Source organism: Glandiceps talaboti, chromosome 21, assembly GCF_964340395.1.
Source record: "Glandiceps talaboti chromosome 21, keGlaTala1.1, whole genome shotgun sequence".
Taxonomy (NCBI): domain Eukaryota; kingdom Metazoa; phylum Hemichordata; class Enteropneusta; family Spengelidae; genus Glandiceps; species Glandiceps talaboti.
The window spans coordinates 17,171,121-17,191,287 of NC_135569.1; the positions used below are offsets into that span (position 1 = coordinate 17,171,121).

A 20,167-nucleotide genomic window follows, 5' to 3' on the forward strand; every position below is an offset into this window, starting at 1 on the left:
ACACAGGTCTGAAACATAGCCCTTTAAACTAAACACATATTGTTTTCTCCCCTACTAGTAATATTTATAATGTAGTGCCATGATGTGTCCTCCCAAGATGAGAGATAGACAAGTTATAAATGTAGTTCTCTATAGTCTGAATACACCTGTCCAATATTAATATTTCTTGAGGTAACTTTACCATAGTGCATCAGATTATTGTATTCAGCAAGATTCTGCACAGGTTCAGGTGAGAGTTTCAATATCGCATCATCTGCACATTATTTATTTTACAAAATTAACACTGTTCAAAGTGTGGTTTTATTCCAATCTTCTTACCTGTAAAATCGTCTCAAAATTAAATGTCAATCCATTCCATAGAGTAAATTCTCCACTAGATGCACCAGTAACCAACCTTCTCCCTTCTGGTGTCCACTGTCAATGAGAATGAAATAGATTTTATCACTTTTCTGACCCCTTTGTACGTAGCATCAAATACTATACAGTCTGTAGCTGAGGTCACTAGAAGACACACACAGACACACGCACACGCACACGCACACGCACACACACACACACACACACAGATATATATATATATATTCAGGGCTCCCACTATCCACTCACCAAATGTGAATAAAAATTCAAGCTGGTTACAAAAAATTTGATTTTGCGAAACTTTTCTATTTTATTTATTTAATTCTTATTTAATTTAATTGCAAGTCCACTCTATAAGTTACAAAATCTGCCCGAGAAAAGAGGCCACCTTTCCAGTTACTCATGAAAATACAAGATTTGTCCACTTTTGAAAGGAGGTAAGCGGATATCACACAGTCAAAACAGACCATTTGTCTACAAATTTACTGTAGTGCTCATTTCTTTTTGCGATATGTAGATCAATTTGTTTAGCAGTTCTGATATTTCTGATAGCTTCATTAAAAGATGAAAAGTCATAGACCATTTTTTTACAATCAACAACAAATGATTTAAAAGCAAAGAAATAGAAGTGTCACCCAAAAGAATTTGCTTTGCTGATGATTTTTGTGTGGCTTGCAATGATCTCTCATTCACAACATAATGAAGCTATTCCAAATACACTTAACGTATTACACTCAACTAAAAGGTGTATTAAAGTTTCTTCTGATTGTCCACAAAAAAGTGCAAAGACTACTTTGTGTTCTACTAGGATTCATACTGTACAGTCTTCTGTTTGTATAAATTATATTATGTACTAATTTCCATTAAAAATCTTGTAGTTTCGAATCCAAAGACACTTTAAAAACTAACAAAAAATATCTCTGACCATTCTTCATTATTGATTGTAAACAATTGTGAAAAATAAAGTTTGCATTTTGGAGGTATAAAATACATGGATGATATGTGTTTCTTGATATCTTTGACCTTACAGCAAAGTAAATAACGAAACTTGTTTTTGAGAAAATCCAATTGGTAGTTCAGGCCTAACTAGTACTGTTTTACATGTTTTCCAGTGTGCTGGAATAGCATCAAGAATACCAATCCACAACATATAATGATTTAGGTTACATCCAAAATCCTTAAGGTCGGCTTGATTTTTAAATTTAGAGTCATTCCCAAATATGTCAGAAATGTCTATGATACCTTTTTATACAGATAAGCACTAAAAACTGATTTATTGTTGGCGACAATATTGACATTATTCCAAATTACCTGCTCAGCTGGGGAGGTGGAGGAAGAGGGGTTAATCTCTTGTCAACATATTAAAATACTTCTATAGAAATTTGGGAGCCAAACTGGTAAAAGTTTCACATTTCGATTTGGCGAAACTTTTGACAACACTATTTTTACTGTCATAATAGGGGCTATAAAAAGAAATACCTCCAATGACATTGTAGCACAACTGTACAGTTTTAAAAATGTTTATCCATATGCTAGTCCATGTTAACAATAGGTTTTCATTTGTTGAATGACTATCCAGTTGCCTATCGAACCATGTTGCTATCTTTACGATATACACTATCATTTGGCTGCTGCTATGGGCGTGGTCATGTTAGTTAGATATATGTATACTTGCATACATTTTTGTATATTTTTATTCACTTGTGTATGCATTCCTGATATCATCTTTGCAATATACATGATCATTTGGATGTTGCTATGGGCATGGTCTTGTTGCTAAGCATATTTGCATACATTTTTAAATGTTCATTCATTTGTCTATTAATCTTCACAATATATGTGATCATTTGGCTGTTGCTATGGGCTTGGTCACACATTTGCATGCATTTGTTTAATGTTTATTCATTTGTCTATTAATCCCCACTGTTATCTTTGCAATATATGTGATCATTTGGCTGTTGCTATGGGCGTGGTCTTGTTGCTAGGCACATTTGCATACATTTTTTTGAATGTTTATTCAATTGTCTATTAATCCCTAAATGCATTCCCATTAAATTTCAGCCCAATCTGCTCAGTGGTTTTGGAATTATAGATTTTTGACCAAAAAGACACATTTTAGCCCTAATTTGCATATCACTGATGGGACCATCATATCATGAACAATTCTTAGTAAAATCTTACAATTCTTTGTAAAATCACCCTGAACAATGTTTCACCCAAATTTGAGTTTAAGTTTTTTGACCAAAACTTATGGTAAGATCATTTTGATTTGAACAATTTTCCAACTAGACACCCAAGACACATCATGGCAATCAGTCCAGTGGTTTTTAACTTTAAGTTGTTTACACACACACACACACACACACACACACACACACATCCAAACAGGCAGACAGACAGACACTTAGCGATGCCTGCATATAGCACTACTGAACCTTACCTGATCAGTTGTATACTTTCTTCCAGTAACAACATTGTCAACTTAAATTGTATGGGAACCAGTGTGTGAACTTAAGGGAAAATGACTACTGGTCATAAGGACCGACATGTAGCAAATGCTGCTGGTCCTTAAGGGAAACTGCTGGTCCATACTCAAATGCAGTTCATGTTCACGACCTGTATCTACACCCCCCCCCCCCCCCATTTACAGATTAAATGATTTTGAACTTTAATATGATACAACATATCTTTAGATATAAAAGTAAAAGAAAGCACAACGAATTGTTCACTATCCACTATTATTTCATAAAATTTCCACTCACAGACTGAGTCAAAAAATAACTTGGATGTAAATTTTGGATTCACAACCAAGTAATTTTTGACTCTGAGAGTAGAGATTTTCATTTGTAACTATGAACCCAGAGACTATGAATATTCATTCTCGCATAATCTGTTCCTATAGACTATAGTGGTCTGAGACTGAATGTATTCATTCCACCATAGAAATACATATCCATAGATTGTAGATAATATGGTGAATGAATCAATAAATCTACATTATCTGCAATCTCTAAGAGATCACAGTCCTCTCCTTCCTCTCTGTACGATTCACTAAATTCTGAATCACATAATCCAAAGTCTGATTCATCGTCTGTGGCAACAGCTGATGTAGCTTTCCAACTCGAACGTAGACCCACAAATTCATCATAGCAGAAAGTTTTGTCGCATAACTATCCCTCTTGAAAACTGTGTATTTGCTTTATTTCAATTTCCATCCACACAGTGACACGGAGCAGTTTCGTCTTCCTTCAGTCTTTACAAATATGTCATGAAGCCCCCCCCCCCCCCCCCCAATAAAGCCCTACCCGTATACCCTACCGTGGTGTATTGAGTATCGTCTCTGACTGTTTGTGTCAGAAATCTGACCATGATGAAGAGAACTATGGCTAAACATGTCTTACAATACGAGTTTTTTAGACGTGGGAACGTGATATGGTAACTGTACTGTAATGTGTCATCCACTATGTACCAGTGTTTGGCATGATGCAGTAATTTTCCAGATACAACAATGGCAACAAAAAATGCAACATTTCTAAATCTATACGTTGATTACAACATGATAGGACGTACATTATCGCATCAAATTGAAAGCAATCAGACTACACATTTTTTTTACTGTTTTTACCAAAAAAAAACCTATCGTACTGAAGATATTTTACGAAGTGTACCTGCCTTCTTTATTAGTTAAAACGCCATTTTCAGAGTAGTTTATATGTTTTCCGTCAGTTTGTTTTGATCATGGCCACAGACGGGGAACTCCGGTAAATTGATCGGGAAACCCGCTAACATTTACCGGCTTTAATACCAGCCTTTAAAAAACAGTGTCTGTGTTGTCTTCTTCTTCGGAAGCTCATTGCCGCCTTCTAAATATCGCCACATACTTTATAAATGCAACGTGGGTCTGTCTCAAACACGTTAAAAGTTTCATACACTTCGAACAGTAAACTTTACGATATCATGGCGGAAAAAGACGTAAAATGAGTCTGCATGTCTAAGACGTTCCGATTAGACAAGACAAAAATAATTAGAGAATTCAGCCAATCATGTGTTTGCTAACATAATTTCATAAAGTAAATGCTGCATGCTACGTCATATGTAGACATGATATCAACATTGACAACAACACGTAGCGAGCTAGCTCTGTGTCGCTTGACTTGAACGAGATGTCGAGAGTAAAATAGGTAACACAAGATCAGATTCATGTAGGTGAAATTGGATATATCTTTGAATAAATGTTATTATTTACTCCAAATTTCAATCGGTCATAAGGACCGATACGTCGTTGTAATTCTGAAAAACTGTCGGTCCAAACGGAAATCTGTTGGTCTCGGGCCAAAGGACCGGCATTAATTTCGCACGCTGATGGGAACATGCATTTCCATGAGCTCACCGCACTCATATTGAACAGTCTCACCGCACTCATATTGAACTGTCTCACCGCATTCATATTGAACAGTCTCACCCCACTCATATTGAACAGTCTCACCGCACTCATATTGAACAGTCTCACCGCACTCATATTGAACAGTCTCACCCCACTCATATTGAACAGTCTCACCACACTCATATTGAACAGTCTCACTGCATTCATATTGAACAGTCTCACCCCACTCATATTGAACAGTCTCACCGCACTCATATTGAACAGTCTCACCCCACTCATATTGAACAGTCTCACCCCACTCATATTGAACAGGCTCACCCCACTCATATTGAACAGTCTCACCGCACTCATATTGAACAGTCTCACCCCACTCATATTGAACAGTCTCACCCCACTCATATTGAACAGTCTCACCCCACTCATATTGAACAGGCTCACCCCACTCATATTGAACAGTCTCACCCCACTCATATTGAACAGTCTCACTGCATTCATATTGAACAGTCTCACCCCACTCATATTGAACAGTCTCACTGCACTCATATTGAACAGTCTCACTGCACTCATATTGAACAGTCTCACTGCACTCATATTGAACAGTCTCACTGCATTCATATTGAACAGTCTCACCCCACTCATATTGAACAGTCTCACCCCACTCATATTGAACAGTCTCACCCCACTCATATTGAACAGTCTCACCCCACTCATATTGAACAGTCTCACCCCACTCATATTGAACAGTCTCACCCCACTCATATTGAAGTCTCACTGCACTCATATTGAACAGTCTCACTGCATTCATATTGAACAGTCTCACTGCATTCATATTGAACAGTCTCACCCCACTCATATTGAACAGTCTCACCCCACTCATATTGAACAGTCTCACCCCACTCATATTGAACAGTCTCACCCCACTCATATTGAACAGTCTCACCCCACTCATATTGAAGTCTCACTGCACTCATATTGAACAGTCTCACTGCATTCATATTGAACAGTCTCACCCCACTCATATTGAACAGTCTCACCCCACTCATATTGAACAGTCTCACCGCACTCATATTGAACAGTCTCACTGCATTCATATTGAACAGTCTCACCCCACTCATATTGAACAGTCTCACCCCACTCATATTGAACAGTCTCACCGCACTCATATTGAACAGTCTCACTGCATTCATATTGAACAGTCTCACCGCACTCATATTGAACAGTCTCACCGCATTCATATTGAACAGTCTCACCCCACTCATATTGAACAGTCTCACCGCACTCATATTGAACAGTCTCACTGCATTCATATTGAACAGTCTCACCGCACTCATATTGAACAGTCTCACTGCATTCATATTGAACAGTCTCACCCCACTCATATTGAACAGTCTCACCGCACTCATATTGAACAGTCTCACCGCACTCATATTGAACAGTCTCACCCCACTCATATTGAACAGGCTCACCCCACTCATATTGAACAGTCTCACCCCACTCATATTGAACAGTCTCACCCCACTCATATTGAACAGTCTCACCGCACTCATATTGAACAGTCTCACCCCACTCATATTGAACAGGCTCACCCCACTCATATTGAACAGTCTCACCCCACTCATATTGAACAGTCTCACCCCACTCATATTGAACAGTCTCACTGCATTCATATTGAACAGTCTCACTGCACTCATATTGAACAGTCTCACTGCATTCATATTGAACAGTCTCACCCCACTCATATTGAAGTCTCACTGCACTCATATTGAACAGTCTCACCCCACTCATATTGAACAGTCTCACTGCATTCATATTGAACAGTCTCACCCCACTCATATTGAAGTCTCACTGCACTCATATTGAACAGTCTCACCGCACTCATATTGAACAGTCTCACTGCATTCATATTGAACAGTCTCACCCCACTCATATTGAACAGTCTCACTGCACTCATATTGAACAGTCTCACCCCACTCATATTGAACAGTCTCACTGCATTCATATTGAACAGTCTCACCCCACTCATATTGAACAGTCTCACTGCATTCATATTGAAGTCTCACTGCACTCATATTGAAGTCTCACTGCACTCATATTGAACAGTCTCACTGCACTCATATTGAACAGTCTCACCCCACTCATATTGAACAGTCTCACTGCATTCATATTGAACAGTCTCACCCCACTCATATTGAACAGTCTCACTGCATTCATATTGAAGTCTCACTGCACTCATATTGAAGTCTCACTGCACTCATATTGAACAGTCTCACTGCACTCATATTGAACAGTCTCACTGCACTCATATTGAACAGTCTCAATGCACTCATATTGAACAGTCTCACCCCACTCATATTGAACAGTCTCACTGCACTCATATTGAACAGTCTCACTGCACTCATATTGAACAGTCTCACCGCACTCATATTGAACAGTCTCACTGCACTCATATTGAACAGTCTCACCCCACTCATATTGAACAGTCTCACCCCACTCATATTGAACAGTCTCACCCCACTCATATTGAACAGTCTCACCGCACTCATATTGAACAGTCTCACCCCACTCATATTGAACAGTCTCACTGCACTCATATTGAACAGTCTCACTGCACTCATATTGAACAGTCTCACTGCACTCATATTGAACAGTCTCACCGCACTCATATTGAACAGTCTCACCCCACTCATATTGAACAGTCTCACTGCACTCATATTGAACAGTCTCACTGCACTCATATTGAACAGTCTCACTGCACTCATATTGAACAGTCTCACTGCATTCATATTGAACAGTCTCACTGCATTCATATTGAACAGTCTCACCCCACTCATATTGAACAGTCTCACCGCACTCATATTGAACAGTCTCATCCCACTCATATTGAATAGTCTCATCCCACTCATATTGAACAGTCTCACTGCACTCATATTGAACAGTCTCACCCCACTCATATTGAATAGTCTCACCCCACTCATATTGAACAGTCTCACTGCACTCATATTGAACAGTCTCACTGCATTCATATTGAACAGTCTCAATGCACTCATATTGAACAGTCTCACCGCACTCATATTGAACAGTCTCACCCCACTCATATTGAACAGTCTCACTGCACTCATATTGAACAGTCTCATCCCACTCATATTGAACAGTCTCATCCCACTCATATTGAACAGTCTCACTGCACTCATATTGAACAGTCTCATCCCACTCATATTGAACAGTCTCACCGCACTCATATTGAACAGTCTCAATGCATTCATATTGAACAGTCTCACCCCACTCATATTGAACAGTCTCACCCCACTCATATTGAACAGTCTCACCCCACTCATATTGAACAGTCTCACCCCACTCATATTGAACAGTCTCACCCCACTCATATTGAACAGTCTCACCCCACTCATATTGAACAGTCTCACCCCACTCATATTGAACAGTCTCACTGCACTCATATTGAACAGTCTCACCCCACTCATATTGAACAGTCTCACCCCACTCATATTGAACAGTCTCACCCCACTCATATTGAACAGTCTCAATGCACTCATATTGAACAGTCTCACTGCATTCATATTGAACAGTCTCACCCCACTCATATTGAACAGTCTCACCCCACTCATATTGAACAGTGTCACCCCACTCATATTGAACAGTCTCACCGCACTCATATTGAACAGTCTCACCCCACTCATATTGAACAGTCTCACCGCACTCATATTGAACAGTCTCAATGCATTCATATTGAACAGTCTCACTGCATTCATATTGAACAGTCTCACTGCATTCATATTGAACAGTCTCACTGCATTCATATTGAACAGTCTCACTGCATTCATATTGAACAGTCTCACTGCATTCATATTGAACAGTCTCACCGCACTCATATTGAAAAGTCTCACTGCATTCATATTGAACAGTCTCAATGCATTCATATTGAACAGTCTCATCCCACTCATATTGAACAGTCTCACCGCACTCATATTGAACAGTCTCACCCCACTCATATTGAAGTCTCACCCCACTCATATTGAACAGGCTCACCCCACTCATATTGAACAGTCTCACCCCACTCATATTGAACAGTCTCACCCCACTCATATTGAACAGTCTCACCCCACTCATATTGAACAGTCTCACCCCACTCATATTGAACAGTCTCACCCCACTCATATTGAACAGTGTCACTGCACTCATATTGAACAGTCTCACCCCACTCATATTGAACAGTCTCACTGCACTCATATTGAACAGTCTCACCCCACTCATATTGAACAGTCTCAACCCACTCATATTGAATAGTCTCAATGCATTCATATTGAACAGTCTCACCCCACTCATATTGAACAGTGTCACCCCACTCATATTGAACAGTCTCACCCCACTCATTTTGAATAGTGTCACTGCACTCATATTGAACAGTCTCACCCCACTCATATTGAACAGTGTCACTGCACTCATATTGAACAGTCTCACCCCACTCATATTGAACAGTCTCAACCCACTCATATTGAATAGTCTCAATGCATTCATATTGAACAGTCTCACCCCACTCATATTGAACAGTGTCACCCCACTCATATTGAACAGTCTCATCCCACTCATATTGAACAGTGTCACCCCACTCATATTGAACTGTCTCACCCCACTCATATTGAACAGTCTCACCCCACTCATATTGAACAGTCTCACCCCACTCATATTGAACTGTCTCACCCCACTCATATTGAACAGTCTCACCCCACTCATATTGAACAGTCTCACCCCACTCATATTGAACAGTCTCACCCCACTCATATTGAACAGTCTCACCCCACTCATATTGAACAGTCTCACTGCACTCATATTGAACAGTCTCACTGCACTCATATTGAACAGTCTCACCCCACTCATATTGAACTGTCTCACCCCACTCATATTGAACAGTCTCACTGCACTCATATTGAACAGTCTCACCCCACTCATATTGAACTGTCTCACCCCACTCATATTGAACAGTCTCACCGCACTCATATTGAACAGTCTCACCCCACTCATATTGAACAGTCTCACTGCACTCATATTGAACAGTCTCACTGCACTCATATTGAACAGTCTCACCCCACTCATATTGAACAGTCTCACCGCACTCATATTGAACAGTCTCATCCCACTCATATTGAACAGTCTCACTGCACTCATATTGAACAGTCTCACCGCACTCATATTGAACAGTCTCACCCCACTCATATTGAACAGTCTCACCCCACTCATATTGAACAGTCTCACTGCACTCATATTGAACAGTCTCACCCCACTCATATTGAACAGTCTCACCCCACTCATATTGAATAGTCTCACCCCACTCATATTGAACAGTCTCACTGCATTCATATTGAACAGTCTCACCCCACTCATATTGAACAGTCTCACCCCACTCATATTGAACAGTCTCACCCCACTCATATTGAACAGTCTCACCGCACTCATATTGAACAGTCTCACCCCACTCATATTGAACAGTCTCACTGCACTCATATTGAACAGTCTCACTGCACTCATATTGAACAGTCTCACTGCACTCATATTGAACAGTCTCACTGCACTCATATTGAACAGTCTCACTGCATTCATATTGAACAGTCTCACTGCACTCATATTGAACAGTCTCACCCCACTCATATTGAAGTCTCACTGCACTCATATTGAACAGTCTCACTGCATTCATATTGAACAGTCTCACCGCACTCATATTGAACAGTCTCACCCCACTCATATTGAACAGTCTCACCCCACTCATATTGACCGATCGCCGAGATTGATTGACAGATTCCATTGACCAATCAAAGAGCGTAATTCCGCCATGTGCACTTGCCTACGACAACCAAAGCAATCTGTCGTAGTTTCTCAGCGTGTATTGAATGCAAGGGCCTTGACCTTACGATCGGTTCTCGTATATAATATTTGCTTACAAACATTAAAATTATCGTGAAATACTAGTCATGGGATCGGTAAAATATCAATGATCACTATCCCGAAGGATAGAGAGGTTGAATCTTATTTTTACAGTTTCTGAAGCCGAAAAAATATCGACAATGTTGACCTACACGATCAAGAAGATGGGCCGCCATTACGGCAATTTACGCGCATTTGTTCTGAGGTATGTATGTTGATATTACTGTGAGTCAAACTATTCCATCGATCTATTAATTAAATTAGATTTTTTCAGCCCAAAATTGCCTATGATTAGTGCTTTATCTTGTCGGTCATGGTGGCGGCCAAATTAAATGTTGGCTATACCGCATACGTATTGCCGTAGTTTCTGGTGTACAGACGTGCAATGTCATGGTGTCATACGCATACGCAGTTATTGGCGGTGTACCCCGTGCTTTCTGTGTGCCAAATTTTATACTCAACTAAAGACATCTAATGCTAAACATTCCTCTCTCAAGTTTGGCCCGCATAAATCCATTGTCGACAGTGAAACTTGTATTTCTGAGTACGAGTGCATGCAGTGAATGGTTCGGCCTGTGTTTGAACCGTACTACATCCATGGTTTGACAGGCAAACACGAGTCAATGTAAATGTGCAGGGACATAGTTTGGTAACATCAATGAACACCATTTCTTCATTTTGTATACTGGCCTTCCCGTAATATCGGTATATTGCCCTTTGAAAGAAAGTCGTCATTTCAATTTGTGACCTTTTGACGGGATTGACACACTGGGTGACCTGTATGTTTTTATTTATTGTTTATATTTTATATTCATTACTCACCATTATGTACTCTTTGGTTTCAGGGATCATACGATCAATAACTGAATTTTTATCATAATGTGATATATCTTAATGGTGAAAGTATATGTAATATTGTTGGGCCTACATAGGCTATATATGCATTTTAGTAACTACCATTTTTTTTACTTTTGACTGTTTTTATAGTCCCTTTGACAAAGAAGTTATCAAATTTCTTTTAGATGGAATAAGAGGTATTTTATCTCTAGGTGTATTTCCTGTTTGCTTTAGTGAATTTAGATACAAAACAAAAATGTCAAGCAACAAGATTGCAATTAGATATCATTATCAGAATTTGTAAATACCACTGACATGGCTCAAAATCAAAGTTAAATTGTTGAAATATTTTACATCACTACTTGTGCATCTGATCCATTTCATTTTCAGTAAATTTTTTATTGAAATAATAAAAGTAAGAAATATCTTCTGCAAGAGCAACCCCCAAAATATATGAATAAACAAATGTAAGTAAATAATAAACAAAAAACAAAGATGATTTGTACATGGGGAAAGCATTTATACTTGTACAGTAGTGGCCTATTTTAATTTGTACAACTGGTACCTTATTTCTCATTTAGCGTAATAATTTAGTCATGTAAAAGTAAGGTGACCTTTATCAGAAATTAAAGTGAAAAGAATGTTTTTATATAGTGAAACAACATTACTACATTTGTTTCTATATAACCCTTTGTAGTATCAGTTTAAAAGCAATATCATGTCAAAACAAATGAAAAATGGTACTTCATTCAGATTGTCAGGAAATTTTATTACAAGTAATTAATTTATACTCGTGTGTCATGCATCATAGACGTAATGTATATCTCACTGTTGTGACACTATGAAATGTTGAAAATAAAAAAGAACGATTGTTTTCAATATTTTCAGAAGACTTAGTGTTCTAAGTTGATGCATATACATTTCCTTTATTCATATTCCTTTGATGACTTGTGTGTTGATAATTCATCTAACACCTAATGGTGACCTCAGCATAGCTACCCATTGCTGTCATAGCAACTTGACAACAGTCAACACATATTTTTTAGCAACAACATCTCCACAAACAATGTTGCAGTCGATTGATGCCTTGAATATTAGATACAGAAGTTCTGCCTGTAAAATAAAACAAAAATATACATGAAACATGAATAATAATGTCATCTCCTTTCTTATAATTTCAGGAGTGGTTTCTAGTGGATGTTGGTTTGCAGAGTGATAAAGTAACCACATGAAAATGTCTTAACATTTGAAATCCTCTGACTACGAATTAAAAAGGAGATCCTGTAGTGTCTCTGATTTAAAGTTAAGAATTTTGCAGCTGATGAATAACATGGCTTATGTATCAAAAATATTCTACAAGCTACATGCTCCTTTCATACTTTGCTACACCTTTTTTCATGACAATCAATAGTAATAATTCCTTTGAACTTTCTTTTCTGTTTATAAATATTACAAGACATTATCAAAGACAAACAAACATTGGACTTGTTATTGTCATTTTAAGATTTTGTATTTGGTGTTGGATAATTAAATCACTTCATGAATTGTGAGTTTCAAGTTCTTTTCCTTGTGTAATAAATCAGAGATTGTAAAAAAAATGTCAATTACTATTGTGTAGTTGTATGCAAACGAACTTTACAAATTCTATGGTCTAGGAATTTATTGTTTGCGTCTCTATATTTGCTATTTAAAAAAGAAAATCTGGGCTTCACTGGCTTCACAGTTCATATTGGTTCACTTTTGTCAGTGTGGGGTGTATTGCTTGTAAATGCCAGACAAAGAAATACCCATTCTTGGAGAGCTACGTATACAACTTGTTTAGTGCCACAAAGTTAACACTGACTAGGCAAGTTTGAAATAAATATACAAATAGAAAAAAATAAACATAAAATTAGGAAGTATTTGTTGATCAACTGGACTTCAGAAAGAAAATAACGTGTTTTTTTATTACCATAAGTTATTGTTATGATTAATCGATTATGATTATCAGAAATTGATACTCTGAGAGTATCTGACAGTAATAATCTGCAAAATAACTGTACTGTTTGAGGTAAACTTAAACGAGTGTCTATTTTTTCAAGTCTAATATGTGTTTCTTTTTTTTCAATGTGCATTACTTGTGAAAGAAAAAGAATTTAGAATAGAAATGATATGGTACGTTGCAGTTGACTTACGTTGTCGTGTGCAGTGAATGATTAATTGATGGCGACCGTTATTTTAGAAAACCGTTGAGTTTTGCACTTATAACGGTCGTCACGACTGACATTTAAAATTGTGAATTCAAGGGGTGGTGTGGTTTTTTTTTGCCTTCCCCAGTTTACCTACTGTACACCTCTACACTGCACGTACGTACGTACATACGTCAACAAATTACACACCGTGCAGGCCAGGACGCTTTATTTCATTTTTTGATACATCGTATCCTGCAAGTCAAACAAGTGACCTCTCATACCGTAAAATGCTATAAATTGCGCTGTTTCTACTTTTTGCATTTATTTGTATTGATGGAATAGACGTGTGATTGGTATGTAATACCATTGAGGATACAAATCAAACCATTTTTTCGTCAATAACAAACTTGTTATTCATAATAATATTCTATATCGTAGCGATGCAACGGTGAATCATATTAGTTTACTTCTCATCTGATGATTTATCACGGTCACCTAGTGGAATTTATTGTAAAACAAATAGTATTGCTATCAAAATGTGAAAATCAATGAAAACATCAGTGAAATAAATAAATACGTACCCAGTTGTACAGGAACGGGGACGGCTATGATGTAAAATCTTATTCAACATGCATCTGCCATGTGGTTTCTCAGACTTCGATAAAATTTGATGAACTGACACTACCCGAACTAAAATAAATTGTTTCCATCGATGTGTCGACCGTAGGAAAGCCTATGATACATCATCTCACCCCACTCATATTGAACAGTCTCACCCCACTCATATTGAACAGTCTCACCCCACTCATATTGAACAGTCTCACTGCACTCATATTGAACAGTCTCACCCCACTCATATTGAACAGTCTCACTGCACTCATATTGAACAGTCTCACTGCACTCATATTGAACAGTCTCACTGCACTCATATTGAACAGTCTCACCCCACTCATATTGAACAGTCTCACTGCACTCATATTGAACAGTCTCACCCCACTCATATTGAACAGTCTCACCCCACTCATATTGAACAGTCTCACCAGACTCATATTGAACAGTCTAACTGCATTCATATTGAACAGTCTCACCGCACTCATATTGAACAGTCTCACTGCACTCATATTGAAGTCTCACTGCACTCATATTGAACAGTCTCACCCCACTCATATTGAACAGTCTCACCCCACTCATATTGAACAGTCTCACCCCACTCATATTGAACAGTCTCACCCCACTCATATTGAACAGTCTCACCCCACTCATATTGAACAGTCTCACCCCACTCATATTGAACAGTCTCACTGCACTCATATTGAACAGTCTCACCGCACTCATATTGAACAGTCTCACCCCACTCATATTGAACAGTCTCACCCCACTCATATTGAACAGTCTCACCCCACTCATATTGAACAGTCTCACTGCACTCATATTGAACAGTCTCACTGCACTCATATTGAAGTCTCAATGCACTCATATTGAACAGTCTCACCCCACTCATATTGAACAGTCTCACCCCACTCATATTGAACAGTCTCACCCCACTCATATTGAACAGTCTCACCGCACTCATATTGAATAGTCTCACTGCATTCATATTGAACAGTCTCACTGCATTCATATTGAACAGTCTCACCCCACTCATATTGAACAGTGTCACCCCACTCATATTGAACAGTCTCACTGCATTCATATTGAACAGTCTCACCCCACTCATATTGAACAGTCTCACCGCACTCATATTGAACAGTCTCACCCCACTCATATTGAACAGTCTCACCCCACTCATATTGAACAGTCTCACCCCACTCATATTGAACAGTCTCACCCACCTCATATTGAACAGTCTCAACCCACTCATATTGAACAGTCTCACCCACCTCATATTGAACAGTCTCACCGCACTCATATTGAACAGTCTCACCCCACTCATATTGAACAGTCTCACCGCACTCATATTGAACAGTCTCACCGCACTCATATTGAACAGTCTCACTGCACTCATATTGAACAGTCTCACCCCACTCATATTGAACAGTCTCACCGCACTCATATTGAACAGTCTCACCGCACTCATATTGAACAGTCTCACTGCATTCATATTGAACAGTCTCACCCCACTCATATTGAACAGTCTCACCGCACTCATATTGAACAGTCTCACCGCACTCATATTGAATAGTCTCACTGCATTCATATTGAACAGTTTCACCGCACTCATATTGAACAGTCTCACTGCATTCATATTGAACAGTCTCACCGCACTCATATTGAACAGTCTCACCGCACTCATATTGAACAGTCTCACTGCACTCATATTGAACAGTCTCACTGCACTCATATTGAACAGTTTCACCCCACTCATATTGAACAGTCTCACTGCACTCATATTGAACAGGCTCACCGCACTCATATTGAACAGTCTCACTGCACTCATATTGAACAGTCTCACCCCACTCATATTGAACAGTCTCATCCCACTCATATTGAACAGTCTCACCGCACTCATATTGAACAGTCTCACCCCACTCATATTGAATAGTCTCACTGCACTCATATTGAACAGTCTCACCCCACTCATATTGAACAGTCTCACCGCACTCATATTGAACAGTCTCACCCCACTCATATTGAATAGTCTCACTGCATTCATATTGAATAGTCTCACTGCATTCATATTGAACAGTCTCACCCCACTCATATTGAACAGTCTCACCCCACTCATATTGAACAGTCTCACCCCACTCATATTGAATAGTCTCACTGCATTCATATTGAATAGTCTCACTGCATTCATATTGAACAGTCTCATCCCACTCATATTGAACAGTCTGCCACTTGAGCTATGTCAGTCACCAACTTTTGATAAATTCAATACAGGCATTAGGGCTATCTCGTTGCAAGGCTACATTTTTTTGTATTTCAACCATATCTTTCACTTTGTTTTTCAGTGCCTTAGAACATTTCTGTTTAATAATGTTCAGCATTGTAAGCAAGTTTTGTGATTGATTAAATGATTGACTGACAGATTGATTGATTGATTGATTGATTGACTGACTGACTGAGGGAGGGATTGATTGATTGATTGGTTGGTTGATTGATTGATTGATTGATTGATTGATTGATTGATTGATTGATTGATTGATTAATGAATGTTTCTTTTCATGTGAAAGTAGTATTATTACAATGTCAGTCAAAGATTACTAAAGCTCAAGGATGGTAGAACACTGAAGAAACACTGAAAGCTGCTAAACATGGTGGCCTGGGTGGCAAGGATAATGTGAGCACCATGCTTTCTCTATACAGTGGGGAGAACACTGTAATTATACCATAGTAACAATGACATATGGTTCACTTACCCTGACAACAAATATAGGGCATCTCACTTTGTTAGTAGATGTTCGCACAAACTTAGTTGTGACAGCATTTATCGGGTTGTAGCCCATGGCAAATGGAAGTGGCAACTGAAGGTACAGAAAGAATGAGGAGGTTGATATGTTAAAATTTGTTAGCAATCAAATTCAAGATCTGGATTTTCTTGAATATTTTATTGATATTGCATTTACTACAAGCAATGAGAGGCTATCAAGATCCAATCTGTGAGGGTGCCCTTCTCTGTTTTGTATGTACATTTGTAGTAAATGTATTAGAAGTGCTCAGTATTGGTGGAAGTATGCACTCTATTGAGTGATTGCTAATGCTAGTTCAATGTAAGAACTGCCTAAATGTTGACATTGGCATATGTATTACTTGCACGTTGACAAGCACCAGAACATTTACTGATATGATCAACAAGAGTTTTGAGTTCATCAATTTAACAAATCTGTCATCATATGCATACTGTTCTTCTATATATACATTTTTGTATACAATAATACTTACGTCTGTCAGGTAAGAATTGTCTGGTTGAATTGCTCGCATATCCCTGTAATCTCTCTGCCATATCCGATTCTGTGAAGTGAGAAGTAAACTATCATTATACCATGCACAAGCCAAGCTGAACCAAAAAATATGGAATTTATACTGGTCGTGCTATGTCACGGCAGCGCACTCTACATGTATGTCACGACAACACATGTCTACGTCACAGGTTCTGCTGTGTTCAAAATATGAGTCAAAACGTTCAACATTGCCTATTACTTTCCCTGATTTTTGTTTGATATTATTGGCACTGGTATAATTATATTGTTCTCCAATATTTTTCTTCATTCAGCCGAAAAATACTTGTGACCTGAGGGTTGTGTCACTATGAGTCACTAGATGGAAAGTGACAAACCCTCTTAGGCCCCCTTGGCTGAACGAGAAAATATTGGGGAATGACATCTACATGTAAGTGTCTATTGAAATAGTTGATAAATACACTGTTCTGAATAACACACATGGAGTGTTTGTGCAGTATACATGTACATTGCAGTAAATACACTGTTCTGAATAACACACATGGAGTGTTTGTGAAGTATACATTACAGCATTCTCGCTAACCAGAGCTGTTATTTCTTCCACTACACCTCAAAATAAAACTCTAGCATCTTATGGCTGTCAAAGCCATACCTCACATATACGTAATACATATTCATAAGCAATGGCATCATGATAATCTGACCAATCAAAGTCTGTCTCTCAAAGAATGCATTTCAGAATCATAACAAGAATGGCCTCTCATGTTATGGCGAATTATGGCAACGTTTGCGGCAACACAATTCAGTACAAGTCTTCATGGAAGACATAGACCCAAAAAAAGTATTTCTTGTAGTGACTACAACAAGTTCTTTAATTTGTACATTATGTCACAGGCTTTCAGTTCAAAAAGGACAACAATTATGGCATGGCCTTTAAGCCAATCAAAAAGATACACTGACAACACCTGATAGGGTTGTTCATTTCTTATCTATTATGTGTAGATCCTTGACAATTCCAGGCACATTAGCATTAATATTTCTTTTATCTTAATGATTTCAAATAGGAAGACATAGCTATTTGACCCTGAAGATGAAGGTCAAGAGTCAGTGTGTCAATATAAAGCTCATCATTGATTACCATGACGGAGGCACTTGACTGTTACGCGTCAAGAGTTGTTGGCAAAAATGTGAATAATTATGACAAATATGGCCGCCATTCTGCTGTTATCTTAGGGGGTTGTGAAACGAAGTGAAGTGTATATGCAGCCTATAGCATCTGACATTTGTACAAGGTTTGGTTGAAATCAGTCCTTTCATATCAGAGATATAATGCACACTCTGACAATAATATGGCTATTTGACCTTGAAGATGGAGGTCAAGGTCAAATGTCAATGTGCCATTAAAAAACTCATCATTGATAACATGGGTGAAGAGCCTTGAATGTGGTCTCTATCTGTTAAACTTCAAGAGTTATTGGGCAAAGTGTGATTATTTACGAACAAATATGGCCGCAATTTCGTTGTTATCGTTGGGGTTGTGAAACCAAGTGACGTGCTTGTGCCCTCTATAACATCTGACATTTGTACAAGGTTTGGTTGAAATTGGTGGATGTATATTGGAGATACAGGTGGACACGGAAGTTGAGGAAGGAGGGATGGACGGACGGACGGGACCCAACGTAGTAGCTCACAAAGGTTGAATCCCTTTGGGAGATAAATACTACTGTTACTCACACATACAAAAGAACTCCCTAAAATAGTGCAAATGTTGCTATAGGCGTGGTCATGTTGATAGATATATTTGCATACATTTTTTAATGTTTTTGTTCACCTGTGTATGACCTCCTGATAATATCTTTGCAATTTACGTGATCCTTTGACTGTTGCTATGGGCGTGGTATTGTTGCTAGGCAAAATTACATACATTTTTTGGATGTTTATTCAATTGTCTATTAATCCCTGTTGCTATCTTTGTGAAATACACAACCGTTTGGCTGTTACTATGGGCGTGGTCATGGTTGCTAGGGATATTTGCATAATTTTTTTTAATGTTTACTCACTTGCCTACCAGATGTTGTTATTTAACCAAAATATCCTGCCATTTGGTTGTTGCTAAGGGCATGGTCATGGTTGCTAGGGCCATGGTTTTTGAAGAAAATCTTCAGAATAACACTTTCAGAAACATCTCAACAAGTTTCAGGTTTATTGACCGAGTACTTTTTGAGATACTAAAATATAAGTTTTTGACCAAAAATGAACTTTTTTACACCTAATTTGCATATCACTCATTAATACTTCTTTGTTCATACACCCCAAGATGCATTCCCATTAAATATCAGCCCAATCTGCTCAGTGGTTTTAGAATTATAGATTTTAGACCAAAAAGACACATTTTTAGCCCTAATTTGCATATCACTAAAGGGAACCATCATGAACAATTCTTAGTAAAATCACCCTGAACAATGTTTCATCCAAATTTAAGCCCAATCTGCCCAATAATTTTTGAGTTTAAGTTTTTTGAACAAAAATCACATTTTTGGACCCAAATCACACACTGGTGGTAAGGTTATTTTGATTTGAACAAT

General features: G+C 38.3%; 1 protein-coding gene across 3 annotated transcripts in view; it reads right to left on the reverse strand.

Moving 5' to 3' along the window:
* The window catches only part of LOC144451462 (uncharacterized), a 120,852-nt gene that overhangs the window by 72,421 nt on the left and 28,264 nt on the right, over nucleotides 1-20,167 (reverse strand). For all 3 annotated transcript variants that reach the window (XM_078142303.1, XM_078142302.1, XM_078142301.1), the window contains exons 3-5: nucleotides 17,566-17,634; nucleotides 17,043-17,147; nucleotides 319-414 (exon numbers count right to left, since the gene is read on the reverse strand). In XM_078142303.1, coding sequence (XP_077998429.1) covers nucleotides 319-414; nucleotides 17,043-17,147; nucleotides 17,566-17,634 — 270 coding nt within the window. The remainder of the gene's footprint in view (nucleotides 1-318; nucleotides 415-17,042; nucleotides 17,148-17,565; nucleotides 17,635-20,167) is intronic.